General features: G+C 40.0%; 1 protein-coding gene across 5 annotated transcripts in view; it reads left to right on the top strand.

The window, feature by feature from the left end:
• PRKCQ (protein kinase C theta) overlaps nt 1–12,501 on the top strand; it is a 155,253-nt gene that overhangs the window by 60,554 nt on the left and 82,198 nt on the right. For 4 of the 5 annotated variants that reach the window (XM_017872473.1, XM_017872472.1, XM_017872475.1 and 1 more), the window contains exons 2-4: nt 2,342–2,468; nt 6,337–6,536; nt 10,275–10,335. In XM_017872473.1, the coding sequence (XP_017727962.1) occupies nt 2,351–2,468; nt 6,337–6,536; nt 10,275–10,335 (379 nt within the window). In that variant the 5' untranslated portion in view covers nt 2,342–2,350. Of the gene's footprint in view, nt 1–1,988; nt 2,166–2,341; nt 2,469–6,336; nt 6,537–10,274; nt 10,336–12,501 lie in introns of those variants that run through there. The other variant, XM_017872474.1, reaches the window with a different exon arrangement.

Raw genomic sequence — 12,501 nt, 5'->3', positions numbered from 1 at the left:
TTGAAAGAAATTTATAGTAAAATGTTAACTTAAAAAGCCAAATATAATTCCATACCCACAGGATGATCATAGCTTGTAAGAGAAAAAAAAACTTGCTAATTTAAAAGACTAAGGAAAATAGATCAAAATAGTAACTGATTTCTGTTGTTGGTGGAAATCTGGAAAGACTTTTACTAACTTTGTGTGTCTTCTTTATTTTCATCATGATCATCTAAAAAGCACTCTGAACAACACAGAGAAGAGCACTCTGTGTAGTTCAGGTGTAAAATGCTGCCATCTGCCTGAAAAACTCACACCTGAGCTTGCAGTTCTATTGAATGATATGTGAAGATTACCACACAACTACCTATTCTGCCTTCTAGATGTCAAGTGTATGTCAGGTCATGTCTGACATACATTTCTAAAGGTCTGTGACCAGACCTTTAGAAAGAGGGATACTGACTTGACTGTCAAACAGAACATACATGTGTTGGTCAAATCATCAAAATGCTTAGAAGTAACAGAATAGCGCAAGTGAATCTGGTGAAATGGCCGTTTAATCTGCATTGCTTATTGAGTAAGAAATCATTGTCTAGGCAAAACCTTCAGGAGGAGAGAGGGTTTTACCCCAACTCTCTTCCTTGCTGTGATGGAAGCCCTGGTCACCCTGGAGGTTTCCATCTCTTCCTGAGACAGCATTTCCCAGACGCCTGCTGGGCTGCTGTTGCCTGATTAGAAACCCAACCTGGAAATAGCAGGGTGACACCAGAAAAGGCCAGAGTGCTTTAACTCAGGCTTTATGAGTCCGTGATCCCTCTAGACTCAAACAGAATTAAGAAAATCTTTAAAAAGTCCTGACATGGCAATAACTCCCATTTCCTGATTTGTGGAGAAATGAAGTTTTGTCTAAAAGACCCAAGTGGCCCAGGAAAGAAGGGGATTCTCAAAGAAACTCTCTCCAGAGAACTCACAGCTGTTAGCCCCACTCCTGCCTGGAAATTCTAAACTCAGAGGGCAAAGGGGGCCCCCTAAAGATAAATTTGTAAGTCATCTACCTGCTAATTCAGCAACGTGATAGATACGGAACCCAGCAAATCATGATGTTTACCCAACTGTCTCCATTAGATAAACTTTCCAAACTCTGCAGGAAATTAGGACTTCATTAATATCTGTGAAATTAACAGCACCTGTCAAAAGATCCTAATTTGTCTCTCTTGTAGAATCAAAGAACCCTTGCATTTAGCATACTAGAGATACCTTTTGGCTTAGCTAGATATGGGGTATTACAGGCCCAAGATTTCCAGGTATGTTACAGATTCTCACTTCCAGGTCTTTATTATTTCAACTAGTTTTCTTTCTTTATACAAAGGCAGAAAAGACAACCAATGTTTTGTTTCTTATCTTTGGCTTACTTATGAAAACTTAGAAAAACAAATATAAGTATAAAATGGTCAAGAAGAGAGACGGAGCAAGGAAGTAACTTTTTCACTGAGTACCAGATGATAGTTTCAGATTAATGGGACCTCGGGAAAGTAGGTAAACAAGAAGAGGTATCTAGTTTATATAAGTGACCAGAATGCTCAATAATGGAACAATAGATGAAGAATTAGACTAGATTCCTGGATTTGTAGCCAACACTTTGATAACTATCATCTAAACCTCTTGGAAAGCATAATTACTGATTTTTGGGCTTTTATGAAGTATTTTGTTCATCCTTAGATGATAAAGCCCTATTTTATAGTAGTCAATGAGTTTAGAGTTTTCTACGTGGTTTGTGATGTTCAAAGGCTTAGTGTGTGTGTGTGTGTGTGTGTGTGTGTAACTGTGAAGAAAGCAGACCTTTTTGAAAATATCTGAAGTAAATAAGGATCAGCTGCTGAATGCCTTGGGCCAATCCCATTACACACATAAATAGACCATGTAAGAATTTTGCGGTGTCATATTTAACTAGTGTGACTAAAATAGACTCGCTCTTTATAAACTCATTTTCTGATTACTGTGTGCTGTTTCCGGGGCACCTACTTGAATAACAGAAGACATAAAATGTTGGAAAAGTTTTGCCTCACTCTCCAACCATTGGGCCTAACTCCATTAGGTTGAGTGGAATTAACTCTTGAGTCACTAGCGAAGTTGAGTTCAGACTTCCAGAAAGCCTCTCCCCTCGGCAAGTCAGTGTGTGGTTTTGGGTGAGTCCAGCAGTGTCCTCTGCAGAAGGGGAAGTGAAAACATTTGTTCAGATGGATAGTGGACCTTTGTGAGGTTCTGGCTGTCCATGATAAAGCACTGGCTAAGTAGACATGGGACACCAAAAATAATTATCTTTATAGCCCCCAAACAGCATTTGTCTTTTGTCGTTTTCCAGGGTGCAACCATGTCACCATTTCTTCGGATTGGCTTGTCCAACTTTGACTGCGGGTCCTGCCAGTCTTGTCAGGGCGAGGCTGTTAACCCTTACTGTGCTGTGCTCGTCAAAGAGTATGTCGAATCAGGTAAGTTTGAGTGGGTTTTCAAAGCAGGGGAGGAGGAGGAGAATCCTGCTATGAACTATGTATAAAGCAAGGTCTTCCAGGACATTTGACATCATCTGGTGGAACCAAATCCTACCATTTAGGACACGGATGATGCTCAGCAAAGCCAAGGGCTTCCTTCGGGACACACATTTCGTGATGGACTCTAAACCAGGATCTGATGGCCCACCGGTGGCTCTATTACACCGTCTCATTTTTCCCACATATACAAAGGGAAAGAGAAAGTTGGGTTGAGAAAATCACGTAAGGAGTTAATGGGAAGGAGCTCTAATGAGCTGAAGTAGAACATGGCCCTACGTGGTTAAGCCTGGTTACTTTAAATAAGTCTAGGTAGATTAAGACTGAATAATCTTCCAACCAACTCTAAAGACTACTTTCTGCTGCTTTGGCAAACTTCAGTGGCTATTACAAAGTATCTATAATTAGCCATTAGAGTCCAAATTTCAGAAAACATACTTTTGCACTCACTAAGGTCTTGGCTGAATGGAAGAATAGTGATGTTTCATCACGTTTAAATATTTACAGGCAGCTCAAGGTGAGGGGGAAAGTGGGACAGCTACCCAGCATCCCGTTTGTGGGTTCAGAATGTTCCGTTCCAACAATCTTATGTGTAGGGAATCTCTCTGTGATCACATCGACTGGCTTCCACTCTCTGAGATCCTCACCTCTGCGTTGTAAGTTTGCCATGGATTTCCAAAGGAAAAGTAGGAGGGAGTTTAGATCCCACAACTCTCCTGACTGCACACCTTTTCTTGTTTCCCTACGTGCATTTTGATTTTTAGCAGACACTTTGTAGAGAATGATAATGACAATGGATGCAGGCTTGCAGTAACTGTGGAAGCTGTCACAGTTCACTTACACAAAAGTGTTTACAGAGAGACTACTGCAAGAGTGCTGGGGCCACAGCATAGAGGCAAAAAAAGTCAACTAAATAAGCTGAAGGAACTCAGGAAGACTGCCTTCCCTTTAGAGCATCTATTCTTGCAGAAGAAAGTGGCAATAAACAAAAATACAAACAGCAGGTAATGAAGGAACAAAAAGCAGTGTAAAGAAGAGAGGACTGGGGGCAGGGATGTGTGTTATCTTATATAGGGTTGTCCTGCAAAGGCCTGTGAGCAGGGACATTTGCAGATGCAAGAAGAAACTGACTCAGATGTTGAGAACCTCCTGCCAGATTTTGGGGTTCCCAAACCTACTATTTTGCATCCCCACCAAAAGACTTTTGCTTCACAGCTGACTTTGTCCTTCCAGCCACTCTGAACATATCAAAGCCAGGGAGACTGTCTGAATCATCTTGATTTCCTTTCTGCCCAGAGTTCTCTCCTGTTTAGTTAAAAGTGTGAATGCCACTTGCTCCCAACCTAAAACCTTTCAAATGTCACAGACATCTTTGAAGTGTAAAATGTCTGAGTTTTCAAAGCCGTCTTTGACTTAATGGGTCTGGATTCCAGTTCTCTTTTACCCAATCACCCTCAGTTCTCCCCTGACATTTGCCCTCCCTGAGGGCCTTTTTTTTTTTTTTTTTTTTTTTTTGCTTTTGGCCTTGCCCTTTGAACTTGGTCTAATCAGCCATGTGGATCGAGAGACCTTGTCAGAAAAGAAGGAAACTGGTTTTCCTAAAGATTAGCCTGTGTTGTTGGAGGGTGTTTAGAGATTTTTGCTTTTGATTTTATTTTGGGTTTGTTCTGAAAAGAAATCACTCTGAGTATTATCATTCAATATTTATGTCTACAGAATTTAAACACATTTCAGTGCTTGGAGTGTAAGACTGCGTTTTCCACAATAAGCCGACAGAACAAGGACAAACAGACCATGGGACTGTGGGGCTGTGAGTCATTGAAAACGGTAACACTCTAGGTAGATAGGATCCTCTGTTTAGGTAATTACACACGTGGTGAATGCAAATGTATAAAGTGCCTTGCTTCGAGGATTTTTGCCCCTTCTCGGAGGATTTTTGGCCCTTCTCGGAGGATTTTTGGCCCTTCTCGGAGGATTTTTGGCCCTTTTCTCCAGGCACAGAGAATGGTTACCATCAAAAGGAATTACCCGAAAGGGAAGCTTCAGGTCTGTGGAAGTAAAATGTTACTGTGATCATTAGTATTGCCACTGGTTTCTAAAAAGCCCAATCTCCAGTCCAATTTTTTTTAACCAACCCACAAAAAATTTCCCCTTTCTATTCCACCTTTAGTAATCTCATGGTTTATATCTTTCCTAGCCAAGTTTATCTGACATTTGAGTTTCAAGCTTATTCAACTCCTTGTATATCCCCAAAATAAATACTAATTTAACAAATGCTAAATGCCTGCTCTGCTTAGCTTTGTGTGTTGGACAGAAGGGGCCCTCGAAAGTTAGAAGGGCTTTATTTCCTGGCTGTAAGCGGATTTTTCCCCTTTTGCTTAATCAACATCTCTGAATTGCTAAATCTGCCACTTAATGTGCTTATATCACAAGAAACAAACCCTCAAATGCAGGTTTCTGCTTCTGAAATGATTAAAGAATAAATACCAGAGAAAATTCAATGTGCATGAAAGACAAGGAAAAACTTCTTAATTAGCAAACTCTTTGCCAATCACAGTGCGGCTTTAGGGAGGTTTCCCCTAAACTGACCTTCCCGTCTACAGATTCATTACTATTTCCAGGGCTCCTACCTGCTTACCTTTCCTCACTTGCAGGCTTACAGTCTGCTTCAGCCTCGCTGGCTCCATGGGTGAAGACCAGCACCACCTCTCCGAGTTGCCTATCAGCTTTTGCTGAGGGTGCATGGTACATGTAAAATGTTTCTTCACCCAAGAATTAGAGAAGGAAATAATGGCTCATTATGTTTTAAAGATCATTGCCTCTTACTGTATTTATGTCAAATGGAAAAAAATTTAAATATTTATTAAAGGAGCATTCATTATATGCTTAAATTATGCCACTATGTCTTTCAGATGAACACACAGTAGTTTTGAATTGACTATGTTTAACCCGGGGCCAGTGAGGTTAATCAGTCGTAGGATTAACACTACAGATTAATAAAGGAGAATCTCAAAGGCATAAAAGATTTTTTTAAAAGTTTGTTGCTCAGGTGTTTACACCCAGAGTGAAGCAACTAACTGTTGATTAGGAAAAGAACATTTTGAAACCAGCCCGATAGTACCATAGACGGTTGTTTTTGGCTAATTATAGAAATGGACCCTTTTGGTCTTAAAGCTTGGAACTTACGTCTGTTTTATCTGAGTTTCTTCCTCAGGAAAGGATCCCCACACCTCTTAAAAAAATATTAAAGAACTGAAACTCACCACATCATGGCATCCAGAGACTGAAGCACCAGGCCCCTGGTTCATCGTGACTGGTTCCTTACCCCTCCCGAGTTCCTGTTTTCTCATACAAAGTTACATTTCTTACCTTCTGTATAAATCCCTAGTTTTAGCTGGTCTTGGAGATGGACTTCAGACTGAGCTCTCGTCTCCTCAGCTGCAGCACCCAATTAAAGCCTTCTTCCTTGGCAATTCTCGTCATTTCGGTCATTGACTTTCTGTGTGGTGAGCAGCAGAACCTGGAACGCCTGGCGTTTCAGTAACAATTTCCAGTCCAAGGCATTAGCAGATTGTTGTCTGAATTATCTACATTGGAACTTATAAGGTTCAATGCATCACCTTGCATCTAGACCTGGGGACTGTCTCATTCTGTCCCATATTGTCTCTGATTGTTTATGTGCTACTTTTGTCTTCCCAACAGAATTCTATATCCCAGAGAACAGAGGGAGCAGGTGCTACCGTTGAGTTGAACTGAATTATTTTCCAGCCCTGGCTGAAGGAGTAATGAGAACTTACCTTTCTGTTCCTAGAGAATGGGCAGATGTATATCCAGAAAAAGCCTACCATGTACCCACCCTGGGACAGCACTTTTGATGCCCACATCAACAAGGGAAGAGTCATGCAGATCATTGTGAAAGGCAAAAACGTGGACCTCATCTCTGAAACCACCGTGGAGCTCTACTCACTGGCTGAGAGGTGCAGGAAGAACAACGGGAAGACAGAAATATGGGTAACGTTGTGTAAAGTGTATGCACCTAAGGGATAAGCACGATGGTAGCAGACGACTGGCTCAGAACTCCATGTCAGTCTGAAGGTGTGATTACACTGACCTCGGGTCACCAGGCTCCCTACTACTTCCTTACTGGTGATTTGACAATGGCAATGGTTATTCTTGATGGGCTGTAGAACACATTGACATCTTCAGATGCCCACATCAAAGAGATGTAGAAAGTCTCTTAGACTATGATAAATTGTTATTTATTTAAAACTGTTAAAGCAGGCTTGGAATATCTCAAATTCCCCTTAAGTGGGGATGAATTTTTATCTATCAATCCAGTTGTCAGTTTCATTCACTTTTTCAGTTTTGGGAATAATATTTGTATATAAAACTTAATCAAGATTTATCAAACAACAACTCACACTTTTTAACTTAGAAATTACTTGTTTAACCCAATAGACTCAGAACACATTGAGATACCAAAATCTTAATTTTATTAAACTTCATCAATACATTTCTTTTCTTTTCTTTTCTTTTTTTTTTTTTTTTAAACAGAGTCTTGCTCTGTCACCCAGGCTGGTGTGCAGTGGCACGATCTCGGCTCACTGCAAACTCCACCTCCCGGGTTTAAGCCATCCTCCTGCCTCAGCCTCCCAAGTAGCTGGGACTATAGGTGCACGCCGCCATGCCCTGCTAATTTTTTGTATTTTAGTAGAGACGGGGTTTCACTGTGTTAGCCAGAATGGTCTCGATCTCCTGACCTTGTGATCCACCTGCCTCGGCCTCCCAAAGTGCTGGGATTACAGGCGTGAGCCGCCGCGCCCGGCCCATCAGTACATTTTTAAAGTAAGTGAAAAGCTATCAGAATGTGAGAGGATAGAACAAAGATCCATTTAATGTTTGGTCTTCTCTCTCCATATTTTGACAGTGCCTACAATTTTTTTCAGCTGTAATGAATTCACTTAGCTTACTTTGACTAAGAAGTGCATCATACACAATTCATCTTAGCACACCAAGTTGTTAAAAACCTGGATTATCGTAGTAAATATTTAGAAGTGTTAAAAGGAAGGGTAAAATAATGAAAGCGTTAAAAAAATTCTAATGAAAATTTCTGGGGCACAAAATAAAAGAAAATATATCAGTAAGAAACTGCTTTTACCTGATCTGAAATCCAGAAAATGTTTTCAAATGTTTATATCATCTGTGCCAAAGGAGAGAATCCTGACTTTCTGCTTCTTACTTTCTATAACTCAGATTTTAAGAAATCCACTCAAAAGATTTTCAAGTCACAGGTTTCAAATGGGAATGACATAAACCTAAAACTAGGTTTTGTGTCAGTTTTGTATTTTGACCTAAAAAAAATTAATGCTTTTAAGAAAGTATAAAATCTTTGCTTGCATCACTAAAGTAATCTTTAGAGACAAATATATGCCAAGATTTTTAAAAAGGTGCTCATGCCCATGCTTAGCTATGTCCAGGTAATTCAGTTGGGCAGTATCTACTCAGCACTTGTGCATTGGCTTGGGAAAAGGGTTCCTGGGCCTGGGCGCGGTGGCTCACGCCTGTAATCCCAGCACTTTGGGAGGCCAAGGTGAGCAGTTCACCTGAGGTCAGGAGTTCAAGACTAGCCTGGCCAACATGGCGATACCTTGTCTCTACTAAAAATACAAAAATTAGCCGGGCATGGTGGTAGGTGCCTGTAATCCCAGCTACTTGGGAGGCTGAGACAGGAGAATCACTTGAACCCAGGAGGCGGAAGTTGCAGTGAACCTAATTGTTTTATTAGGTAGAAGCAGGAATGGGGGAAACTGAGGAAGACCAGTTTATTGGGTCTACCTAACTTTTTTTTAAAAGAGTCGTCAATTCCCCAATTTTAAAAATACAATTCTATTCATGTTTCCTTCTCAATTAATAAAAGGATAAGTCAGGGGGCGAGATCTTTTTGTTAAGCAGTCTTCACTGATATGCAGGTTGCCGTTCTGTTTATATCTCTTCAAGTTGCATATGATTTCTTGCCTAGGATTTTGCTTATTTCATCCTTAACAGACTTTTCTTTGCATTCTAGGATTATTTAGACATGAGTACATGGTGCCATTCAGATGCTCCTTTAACCGACTAGCACACTTTTTGCACTTTTAAGCTTTGGCGGGCTTTTTGTTTTGTTTCGTTTTTTATTTTTTTGCCAAGGTTATTTCTTAATTTACTTTTATTTTAAGGGCCAACAGGTTGTTTGGGACTTAAATTCCCCCCTTGCTTCTTTTGGAATCTGCATTTCTAACACTCATTTCTCTAAAGAAAATTATATTCTCACATTTGCCTTTCATGTCTCTCAATGCCATATGGAGAGACCCTTTTTGTTTTCCCAAGGTTGTGACTGTTTTCATGGCTGTCTCCTATTTGCTCCCCAAAGTGTACTGGAACGTGGCTTTCTATGGGTGCTGTTTTTCCAGTAGCTAATTGCTTTAATTTCTCCATCACTACTAAGTACTGAATATTGCCAACTTTGTGGTCACCTGGTGCCAATTTTCACTATTCCATTTGGAAACGGGCCCCTTGCCATAGCTCTTCCATCTCCATTTTTGCCTCCATCTTTACTCCTTATTCCACAAGCCAGAGAACAATGGTGCATACCTGCCATGTCAAAAGTACTTTTTTTCATGAATCTATTGAAACTCACATGAAAATTTATAGTTGTCGCAGCAATGCAAGCTTATTTTATCACAAAATTCTCACAGCAGTAATGCTGTGACATAGGCATTGCTATTATGTCCGTTTTTCAGAGATTTCCCAAGACGGTGATTCGCACAAGGTCGCATAACCAGAAAATTATTTAGCCACGATTCAAATTCAATCCTGAGTTCCACAGGACATTACTTGCTATTTCTTAGTTACTCTGGCTCACCTGGCTAACCCATAGACATAATGAGCAATAATGACCTTCAAGCCATGTTCTTTCTTATTCTTTTTGGTCTGTTCATGGCATAGTGGGATGGTTTAATAGATTAACATCGGTGCTCAGGTTGTCTTGGACTTGGATTTGTCCTTTCTTCTCCTTATGTCACTTTATGGGAGATCCTACATCATCCCTTAAAATGACACTTTGTTCTGCCCTCTTATACATAATAACACAGTACTGAAGTATATATTTATATACACTTATAAATTCCTTCCCAGACCAGTGTAATTAGAATTTTCTTTAGTGGAGCATCCAAGACTTTCCTAAAAATACAATCTCTCTTTGCGAAAGAGGAAAACCACCCCACTGAATGCCCTGATTAACTTAGGCATGCATCCCAGGTAGAAAGGAAGACGGGGCCTGGGGCAGCCTCAAAGAGGCAGGATTTATCTTTCCCTTCAAAAGAAGAGTGTTTTCCCCAAGGAAGCCAGTCCCAGTGCCTGTGATTCTTTTGTCATGATGAAGATCTGGGTCTTCCCTGTGACAGTTCTTCAGATAAGCAGCATCACAGCGCCAGAAAACCGAATAGAATCTGTTTTAGGATTTTATTTCTTCCTCATGTAAGTTTTTAGATCCAAATAAAATTAATGAATTGCTGGGATGTTTTAAGAAAAGAAAGGCGACTGTCACAGTTGCTACAGTCGTCTGATGACAATGAGTGTGAGTACAGTGGAGAGTAACAATGATTGCATTCTGTGTTGGAAATCTCCTGCCATCGTCAGTAGCCAGTGATGTCATTGAGCTCAGGGCTTGTTTCACATTCTGACTGATGTTTCTCTCCTTCTCCCAACCAGTTAGAGCTGAAACCTCAAGGCCGAATGCTAATGAATGCAAGATACTTTCTGGAAATGAGTGGCAAGTGACATTTCTTCTTCCTGTTTGGGGGTGAGGAGGGCATGGCCTTCTCCTCAAATGCAGCTTATTTTACCTTTGCAATTATTGTAGAAAAGAATAAAGGAGAAAAGATAAGGACAAAATTGTTTTAAAATTCTCAGAGACACTCGGGCATGACTTTAAAAGACACTATCTGGGCCAGGAAAACGTAGAAATATAAAACATTTACAGCCCTTGTTTTTAAGTGATGTGAATCCATATGCCCAATGCTCTTATACTCTGTCTTTATTTTAGTTTAGGAATTCAGTCTAAGTACAAAAGACTGTTGATGTGTGGTTATGTGTGTACACACTGTCTATATTTAAATGATGTGTTCTAACAACCTGCCATATTATCGGTAGAATACAAATTAAGTAAGAAGTAGATAAATATGTTCCATAAAATTAGTAACAAAATGCCAATACTTGAAGTAAGTCACCTCAAGTCCTTTTAGGAACAAGAAACGGTGAGAAAACGCATGGCTAAAGGGTTTTGGTTCCATGTTACATGTGGACTTTGGCCACAGAAGTTAAATTTCCCGGTACAATGTGCTGAGACAGGCTGTCAGGGCTGTGTATGTGAATCAGATCCCCCTACTTATAAAATCCTAAGCCACAGCATGGACATGTAAATTTACTGATGGTAAACTCACTTCAGTTTTTCCTAAATTAGTTTTACTACCAAGAAGAAGCGAGTTTGACCTCATGCATTTATGGTGCTTTCTGAGTTTTGGCTTACCATATATAATTCCTCCGGGTCTAAATTCAAACAAATACATCAGAGAAATACAATATTATGAAATAATCACAGAAAACATTGTTATGAAATAATCATAGAAAACTCACCAGATATTTGATGATATTGAGGCCTGGTGATTCATCTTTTAGGTGTGATAATAATACTGTGGCTATGTTTTCTAAAAGGCATGCTAACCTTTTACAGATATATACTGAAATATTTTAGATAAAATAATATGATATCATGGCTTTGCCTCAAAATAATCCAGTGGCATGGGGTGTAGGATGGACAGCATATACTGAAAGACAGTGGCCATTAATTAATAATTGCTGAAACTGAATGATTGATACATGGAAATTGATTATAGTATTTGCTCAACTTTTATGTATATTTGAAATTTTCCAGAATAAAATTTTTTAAAAGAAAGAAAGCATTACTGAGAAGGGAAAAATGTACCTGAAATTTTATTTCTTTTTCCTCTTGGAAGGTGTAGATATATAGTACACATAGTACAACTTTTGAATTGGCTGAGATAGAGTGATTGCAGGATATCTGAATATCCAGATTTGCATAAAAGGTGAAAGTGCTGACCTAAATAATAGTATCAATGATGTTTAATTCCTTGAATAAGAGAAATACATTCCTCCCATTAGTTTAAAGCATGACCCAATGTAAATTGATAAAGGGTCCTGTCTGGGCATGGTGGCTCATACCTGTAATCCCAGTACTTTGGGAGGCTGAGGCGGGCAGATCACTTGAGCTCAGGAGTTCCAGACTAGCCTGGGCAACATGGCAAAACCCATTCTCTACCAAAAATACACAAATTAGCCAGAGTTGTTGGTGCATGCCTGTAGTCCCAGCTACTTGTGAGGTTGAGGTGGGAGGACAGTCTGAGCCCAGGTTGTCAAAGTTGTGGCGAACAGTGATTTCGCCACTGCACTGCAGCCTGGATGGGGGGGGGGGGGAGGAAGGAAGGAAGGAAGGAAGGAAGGAAGGAAGGAGAGAGAGAGAGAGAGGAAGGAAGGAAGGAAGGAGAGAGAGAGAGAGAGAGAAAGAGAAAGAAAGAAAGAAAAGAAAGAAAGAAAGAAAGAAAGAAAGAAAGAAAGAAAGAAAGAAAGAAAGAATGAAAGAAAGAGAAAGAGAAAGAAAGAAAGAAGGAAAGAGGGAGACAAGGGGGAGGGAGGGAAGAAAGGAGAAAAAGCGTCCTTTGAAAGAAAGAAGGGAGGGGAGGGGAGGGGAAGATAGGGGAAGAAAATGTGACTGACCGTTCAGGCCCCACTTTCTCCAAGAACATGTTATTTAAAAATCAGAGGAGCTATTTATCTTAGTGTGTTCACCACTGGCCCAGGTTGGGTTTACTAATTTTGCTTTCTCAAATTCTGAAGTATTAATCCTTTAAAGACATGTCTA

Source organism: Rhinopithecus bieti, unplaced genomic scaffold (assembly GCF_001698545.2).
Source record: "Rhinopithecus bieti isolate Rb0 unplaced genomic scaffold, ASM169854v2 scaffold_6933, whole genome shotgun sequence".
NCBI classification, from domain to species: domain Eukaryota; kingdom Metazoa; phylum Chordata; class Mammalia; order Primates; family Cercopithecidae; genus Rhinopithecus; species Rhinopithecus bieti.
This window is presented reverse-complemented; position numbering and strand designations above follow the sequence as displayed.